The sequence below is a fragment of the Halichoerus grypus genome, chromosome 4, assembly GCF_964656455.1.
Source record: "Halichoerus grypus chromosome 4, mHalGry1.hap1.1, whole genome shotgun sequence".
Taxonomy (NCBI): Eukaryota; Metazoa; Chordata; class Mammalia; order Carnivora; family Phocidae; genus Halichoerus; species Halichoerus grypus.
In genome coordinates this window covers 144,224,915-144,233,233 of record NC_135715.1, presented here as the reverse complement: position 1 = coordinate 144,233,233, position 8,319 = coordinate 144,224,915, and the positions used below count along the sequence as shown (strand labels likewise).

General features: G+C 34.5%; 1 protein-coding gene across 4 annotated transcripts in view; it reads right to left on the bottom strand.

The window, feature by feature from the left end:
- Positions 1-3,914: 3,914 nt before the first annotated feature.
- DNAJC10 (DnaJ heat shock protein family (Hsp40) member C10) overlaps positions 3,915-8,319 on the bottom strand; it is a 53,257-nt gene continuing 48,852 nt past the window's right edge. For all 4 annotated transcript variants that reach the window (XM_036072848.2, XM_036072853.2, XM_036072849.2 and 1 more), the window contains 3 exons: positions 6,991-7,110; positions 5,086-5,190; positions 3,915-4,031 (listed from right to left, as the gene is read on the bottom strand). In XM_036072848.2, coding sequence (XP_035928741.1) covers positions 4,020-4,031; positions 5,086-5,190; positions 6,991-7,110 — 237 coding nt within the window. In that variant the 3' untranslated portion in view covers positions 3,915-4,019. The remainder of the gene's footprint in view (positions 4,032-5,085; positions 5,191-6,990; positions 7,111-8,319) is intronic.

Here is an 8,319-nt window from a genome sequence, read left to right as displayed (position 1 = left end):
ACAACCCGAGCTGAAGGCAGATGCTGAACTGAGCCACCCAGGCGCCCCAACTCTCTTTAGCTTTTGTGCATCTATTTTAAGTTTTGCTGTGTGGTTACCATGAATCTTACATAGAACATCTTTAAATCCATCAGTTGATTTATGCTAATAATTTAACTTTCCTATAAAAACTTTACTGCTTTACTCTCCTTTTGTGTATCTGATGTGACATTTAAATCTTTAGTATAGATTTATAAATGATGGACCCACCAGCATCACATTAGAGTATTCAGAATCTAGGTATATATTTACTTTGGCCAGTGAGATTGATACTTTCATATGTTTTGTATTTACTAATTAATGCCCTTTCATTTCAGCTTGAAGAAGTCCCTTTAACATCCCTTGTAAGGCTTGTCTAGTGGTGATAAATTCCTTCAGCTTTTGCTTATCTCTCGAATTCTGAAGGACAATTTTGCTGTGTATTCTTGGTTGGCATTCGTGAGTTCCCTCGTTGTTGTGGCATTGCACTGGGGGATGGGGTGTATGAGGAGAGTGTGTCATAGCTTCTTCTGCCCACACGAATGTGGGTGTTTCTCTCATTAACCTGATGGATAGGAGTCACTTGGCTAGTGTCTGGATTTCTTTTAGAGGGAATTGTTTTGTACACAGGTGTGGATTCAGTGTGTCCATGGGAGGAGCTGAGTTCAGGAGCCTCTTTTCTCACCATCTTCTACTGGAATCAATTCCTTTTTTTTAATTTGAGGATGTAAAATATTAAAATGTTTAGAATAGCAGTTATTTAATAAAGAGTTCTCTATCAGTAGTTAATATAGAACACTTTTTTGTGCACATTAGCACAGATCTTTTTGAATAGGTTTTTGACCTCTTTTTTAACAGGACAGCAGGTACTAAGGAATGCATTCAAGTGACCAGTGTAACCAAGTGATCAAGATATCATATTGGCTAGTCTGGCATTAGCCTGCAGCCATAATTTGGGTTAGTCACTTCTCACAAAATAGATCCAACTGCTAACAAGGGGATTGGGTGACAGTATAAGAACCTAAGTGCAAATTTAGTGTTAAATATAAAAAAGACTCAAGTGGTTAATCACTAATACTTTGGTGTATGATCAGTAATACATTTCTACTTAGCCTGGTGGCTAACCTAAATTTTCATTACTCTTACTGACAATAAGCTATTCACCAGAGGAATTTAGGTGTATTTGAAAGTTGTAGTTTATGTGTAAAGTAGCATACTACTAGAAAGATTATTTTCTTCTCATCCTCAGAATCAATTATAGGAATCATTACAGGAAATTTAAAATATATTTTGTTAACCTTGTACTATTTAACAACAGTCACGGTGGACTGAATATGTCTAATTTAAGACATTTATCTGAGTTTGGTAGACCTATGGCCTAATTATACAAAAAAATCTGTCTTAAAAGGGCTGAAAAATATTACCTCATTAAAACTTTTCATATTCTAAGTATCTTTGTAAATGTGTCCCATAGGAAACAACACAGCAATTCTGATAACTGTACTTAAAACTCCTGCTTTGAACACTGTTAGAAAACAAAGCATAAATTTAAAGAAAACTTTTACAATATAAAAATAATTTCATTTTCCTTTATCTTAATCATATACCTTAAGTAAAAAAGATATAAAAAATCTGAAATAAAATTTGGGAAAATGGAATAGGTAAGCATCATTAATATCAGAAACACAAACTCCAAATTGTTTTATATAGCCACATATTTAAATATCTAATTTTCAAATACAGTTGCCTGATAGAATACTCTCTAGTCTGCTAGAAATGGTGCTCTGTTACCCAAGGGCAGTTGCACACAAAAATGGTGTTGCTGAGAGAAATGGCACGTTTTACCTGGCACTCTTCAGAGGTGCTCTACTGCACTTACATGGCTGTTAAAACCTTTAATTCTGCCAGCTGTTCTTGAGATACTCAATGACACTGTTATTTTTGCAGAAAATAGCCTCCAGTTGGATACTGTAGGATAAATATTTAATAGAACTCCCAGTAGCCCTGGTTTTAGAGCCAATTCCATAGGCACATACTTAGACCAAGTTACAGGATACATAATGTTTACTTTTTTTTTTTTTTTACTGCCTAAAATGTTTCTCAGTAAGTTTGGAATTGTATTTATAGGTAGTAGTACAGGTACCTATAAACCTATTTATGGGTTCAGTGTCAGACCTGTGAATTACAGACACTTGGGAGACAGGAACCCAACCCTTGGATTCCTTCTACATATGCTTCAGTGTCCAGCAGAGTGGTATTTGCATAATTGGTACATTAATTCAATAAACAGTTACCAAGACTTCTTTAGGTCTTCCATTTTGGGATTATTGTGGAAAGCCAATTTTGAGATTTCTAGGCAGTGAAAATTTAACACATGAAAGGCACTTGCCATTACTAATCATATTTCAAAAAGGTGGTATTAAAGTTAGAAGTGGCAATTGGTCTGTAACTGCCCACATAAGTGAACTGGAATCCAAGGGTAGTAGGACTGAAAGGATTCAACTGAAGCAAAATGGGAGAATATGAATTAAGGTTAGACTTGAAAATAAAATTTGTCTTTGTAGATATTGCAGTGATAAAATAATTATCTTTATGAGGAAATATTGGGAAGGACATAAAGTTACATTAAAAAAATAAAACTCTTCTAATATAATAAAGCATAATCCTAATAAGTTTTTGGGATAACTTTTCAATTTGCTGACCTCTTTTGATCAACTGGAGTTTTTACCATTCCATATACTCTGAATTGTAACTAAACAACAAACAACAAACAAGTTGACATGTTTTGTTTAGATGCAAGGAAAATTTTGGATTCTTTTAGTCCGAACAACTGAGAAATGAAAAGATCCCATCCTTAGATTTATATACTTGATTTTCTTACAAAAATAAGTTCAGTTATGCCAATATTTGTCTGAAAATGGTAGCATTCAACAGCAAACTAATAAATGGAATAACTGCAGTGTCAATATGAGCTACAGTGAAACAAAACTGCAAAGTTACTTTTCCGATTTGAATAATGAAGAAATCAGACTAGTGAAAAACCACAGCTATGGGGGGTGGAGGGAGGGGAGAAGGCAAATGTAAATAAAGGATCTGTATCAAAACAAAGTCCAGAAGGCAAAACCATAAATATTAGAGCAATACTTCAAAAGTCAATTACTATCACAGGGTAAAACTTTTAAGAAAGCAATTCAGAAAATAAATGAACACATATGTTTAAAATACAGAACTCTAAATACCTGATATATTTGGGATACTCTATAGTGCCCAGTTAATAGCTACAAATGTTGTTTTCCTCAGGTATTTCTAGATGCTGTAGAAATCTACTGGGTTTATTTATTGTTACAAAAATTTTTCTCAATTGTGAAAAATTAAAATCAGTTCAACCTTTACAAAGGAAAGAAAATGAAAAATCGCTTCACTATAATACAGCATGAAAATACGGTATGTTTGCCACAACTTGAGTGTGTTTTTTAAATGAAACAGAATCCATTTCATCCAATATTTAGAACAGGTGACTAAAACCAAGTTATTTCTTTTTCAGGCCAGCCACAAAACTTTAAGGAATAGAGTCCAGTTTTGTACAACTTAGACATGTATGTACATAATAGAGCAGGCTCATGTTTGAGCCAGCCAGTCTTAACATAATTTCCAGGGGTCAGTAATCTATGGCCCAGGAACTGAATGTGGCTTGTGGCCTGTTTGTGTATGGCCCTGAGCTAAGAATGGTTTTTGCATTTTTTAAAGGGTTGTAAACAAAACAAAAACAGAATATGTGACAACTGTATATGGTCTATAAAACCTAAAATCTTTATGATCTGGCCTTTTACAGAAAAAGCTTGCAGACCTTTCATTTATACCAGTGTTGTACAGAATTCAGACAGTGCAATTACAAGTCCAAGATAATGTTCATTTATTCCCACCAAGAACGTAGTAACATCCTAAAAAGATGTCTTCTGATGTCATTTGTTAGAATTCCTTTTCTCCATCTTCAACCATCATTAAAGTTCATCCTACAATAATGTAAAAGTGATTGAAAGAAAAAGTATGAATTTTTATTAAAATGTTAATTAGTTTACAGTATTTTACCTTTTAAAAAATAATTAATGGATCACCGTATGAAATATACCTTGCCTAACTGTAACAATGGAAAGGAAAAGGCTATCTCTTAGTTCTTACCTGTCCATGCAGATACTACTAATTGCACTTAAATAGTCACACTGGTATGTTTTTAAACTTAATTTCAATTAACGATATTCTGGTTCATGACTAATAACATTTTCTACTTCAAATGTTTAACTTGAGGTAAGAGACACACTAAAACCTCTTGAAGAAGCTAACATAGTCAAAACATCAGAAAAATATTTTTGTAAACCCAAGAAAATAAAGATTTATAACTCTCACTACAGGATGTAAGGATTCTATATTGGAGTCTGCAGTTCTAATATGGTTCTATAAAGCCAGACAGCTCTAGCCCTTTCCAGAAACTGTGTTCTTTTTTGGCCTTCTTTCACCTTATAGGGAAAGAATCCAAAAAACCTCATGCGTGATTTTATTAAATTCCACTCAGAAAGCACTCCAGTACTCTTTGGTCTGTTTGTAAGTATGTCCTAGAATGACAATGATTTAAAAAGGGGGGAAAAACAGTTCTTTCACAGAATAGCAAATGGGTTGCACTGCCTCTTGAGAAATAAAAATTCAAGGAGGGGCAAAGATGAATATGGTTCCAATACATCCTGACTCTACCAGAAGAAAATTTGCTATACAAAATATTTTATGAGGCTTCAGTATATTTATTCCCAACAAGTCAATGCTTTATTTATACTTGAACAAAATTTAAATAATTTATGGCCATAGTTTACTATTTTGAGTTAAATGGTTTTACTTGCCCAAATTTCTAAGCTTATCAGTGTATACAGGCTACACTCTGATTGTCCTGTTTTCCAAATTAAGAAACTTCAACTTTACTATTTTTTGAAGCTTCCATTGTACCTGTTTATTGATAGATACAATGTACAGTAAGAATAGATAATGTTTGCCAAAGTCAGCTCTAGATTTAGTCCTTACCTTATCCCTCTTTCCATGATTTTGGAGATTTTTCAATTTTTCATATATTAAGGTAGCAATCTCTTTTGCATCTCTGGCATCTATTTGCTCTCCCCAAATACTTCTCTAAAATTAAAAACAATCCTTTTATAATCTTTAGGTATCTAATCAAAACATGACATTTCCATATAAGAAATTTGATTAAGTATTCCTTAAAAGTTCTGAATGTTTGAAACTCAAATTTCTTCAAGGAAATAGCAAAAGCAGTGAACTCATAATTTACTTAAATACAATACTGTTATGGGAACATGTGAAACAATTCCTTGGAAAAAATGTATTGCTAACTCCAGTTGCCTTAAAATGACTAAACTGTAAAGAAAAGGACCCAAATTATTCTAATCTAATACAAACCATAGGCACAGTTAAAACCTTGATCAACAACAACACTGGAAAGTAATATATGTCTCCTGGTTCTCATCTGCTCACAGCAGGAAGGTGGTTGAAAAGCAGGGAAGGGGGCAGGTCAATGTATCAGGCTTGTTTATCTTGGATCTGGAGTCATTTATTTCCTTCTTCCTGGTGGGAACTCCACACTATATGTTAGGATCTTGTTTTTGTGTGTTACTGCCCACCTGATTTGTACTGCTGTTTACCACAATCATTGTTCTGCTTTGGTTTTCAAATCTGGCCTGGTCTTCCACCCCGTCTCTTGGTTTGGGCAGGGATATTTGGAGTCCTAATGTGTTCTGGGCTTCTCTAAACACATGGTAACATCATCTTTTCAAACAGCTCCTTCTATGGCCTGATTAATTCTGTGACTGCTCATTATATTGATACTTCCCTAACATCATTCTGAGTGAAGACCCCTATCTACGTCACCCATTTCTCAGCTGTTCTGAGAATCAAAGTAGAGTCAATGATTCCAAAGGAATGAAGATTCAGGTACTGGTAAAGCTCCTTTTACTCTCATTGAGTTCTGCTTACCCCAGGCTGTTCTTAAGACAGAATTAACCTCTTTGACAAATCAAAATCCTTCACTGAAAAATCTAGATGACAATACTAGACTTCTGAAATTCATCATCCAATTTCATTATTTAACTCCAAAATATAATTTCTAATAAATAACATGAGATCTTAAGCTGAAGTTCTTTCTCAAAAAGTATAAAAATATTTGAAATGACTTATTTCAAATGTTTTACCAGAAAACATGAATACATGGCGAATCCTTATTTAATTACAGTTCTATTGTCAAAAATGTCATGCTTTTACTCAGGAAGATAGCAAAAGTCATGAGTACTTTCAGTTAGCAATTATATTGGTTGAAAGATATATGCATATAAATGACCATAGGGGTTATCATCTGAATTTTAAGACCCATCAGTAGATGTCTAGTTTTCTTTTGGGGGGGAAAAAAAAACATAGTGGCCTAGAGAAGGGAGTTATAACCAAACCAAGGAACCCTATCTTTTATTTTGTAGTCTAAATCACTAATAAATATTTCTCGAGATAAATGTTCTGGTACTGGTCTATTTCAAAAATATTGTGATAGTATTCTTTTAATTTTTTTCCTTTCCCGGAAAAAATAATTATAAAGGTAATATAAGCTATTTTTCTAAAAGTAGGAAATACAGAACTTCATAGAAAATAATTACCTTAAATTCTCCACTCACAGAAAACTACTACTAGTATGTCTCTTCAGTAGTTTCTGTAATTCAGGAGTATAAAAATTTTAAGGCAGTGGATCATATAAACTCTGAGACAGAAAAACCTTTTAAAATCACTTGATGTATATTACTGAAGCTTCTTTTCACATATACAAATAAAAATGACAAAGGGAGAAAAAGCTAATAAAAACATTCAGACTAATAAACCTTTTCAACTTGGTCTGCTAAAGGAAAGGCACATATAGGAAGGCCTTGTACGTACCTTTGCTCTTTCGTAGGGAAAAAATTTAACAGTTGGATAGGCTCTGATACCAGCTTTCTGGCATGTTTGAGCATAAGCCTGACAGTCTACTTTTCCAGCTTTCACTTTTCCTTTAATCATCTGAAAAGAGAGAAATATGGTTTGCCATTCTCTGTGGCATAGACTATATTGGCAACCACAAAGCAACATGATAGAAATATTTTCAAATCTTTGTAATTTTAAAGACTTAAACTTTCATCCTTTCCATCCTAATAAGACTGCTTCCAACTTTTTATTGGCTCTTTAAACACCTATTTACGCAGAACCACCTCTCCAGAGCAAATAAACTCTTCATCTTATCAAGAAAAACTCCTTCCTGGTACCCACACCTTGTCCGTCACACCACAAACACCTCAGATTCTGTCCTCACCCGCCTTCTTCCTTTCTCTGGCTCACAGGCTGAGGTAGCAACCATTCTTCGTTTTGTGGAAGGCTGACAGCTACACCTATAGCCTCCAGTCCCTCTCTATCAGACCTTGGACTTGCTCTTCAGGCTATGATCTTTTTCATACTGAATAACTTTCTGCTATATTCAAGATACGGTTGCATTACAAAATAAGCTAAATACAAAGGGAGCAAAAACATTTTGTTAGAATTACTAGAGAAAAAGGAAGCATAAGAGGAGAAGATCTAGTAAGTGGAAAATGAATGACCTTTTATTTGAAGGACAATCCAAGAACTAAAATAATCTTTTACGACTCCGGGGAGCTCTGAAATCCCTTTGCTAAAGAAATCTCGATGGCTTGGGATTTTAGGTTTTGTTTTAGGCTGGTGAAACTGGAGCTTTCTCATTCTAGTGAGTGTTTTATAGCCCATGGCAAAGCTCCTCGAAGCAAGGAAGCTAACAATCTGGATTAACTAATGAGCAGGATGGTGGTGACAGAAACAACAAAAACTCAGACTGCATTCAGCTTATGCATTCAGTTAAGTTTTATAAGCATTTACTGAGTTGGACAAGACCTGTAAAACTTGCCCTCAAGAAGCTCAGTCTTATGGAGGAGACCGGTAACTAAATAAGTATTTAACATCCATCGTGTAAGTACACCAATGGAGTACAAGATATCAAAGTGAACTGAATGAGAAGGACAGTGAACACAGAAGTGCCAACTGAAGCTGGGTTTTGTAGGATAAGGAGAAAAAGATCCAGATGCCCAAGGTAAGGAAAAGGCATTTTAGAGAGAGGGAACAGCACGTATTTGTTCAACAAATCTGAAGTACTTTGTTTTGCCTGAACTGTAAGGTGTGGGGTGGGACAGAGAGAAAGCTGAAGAGGTATGAAGGGTCCCATCG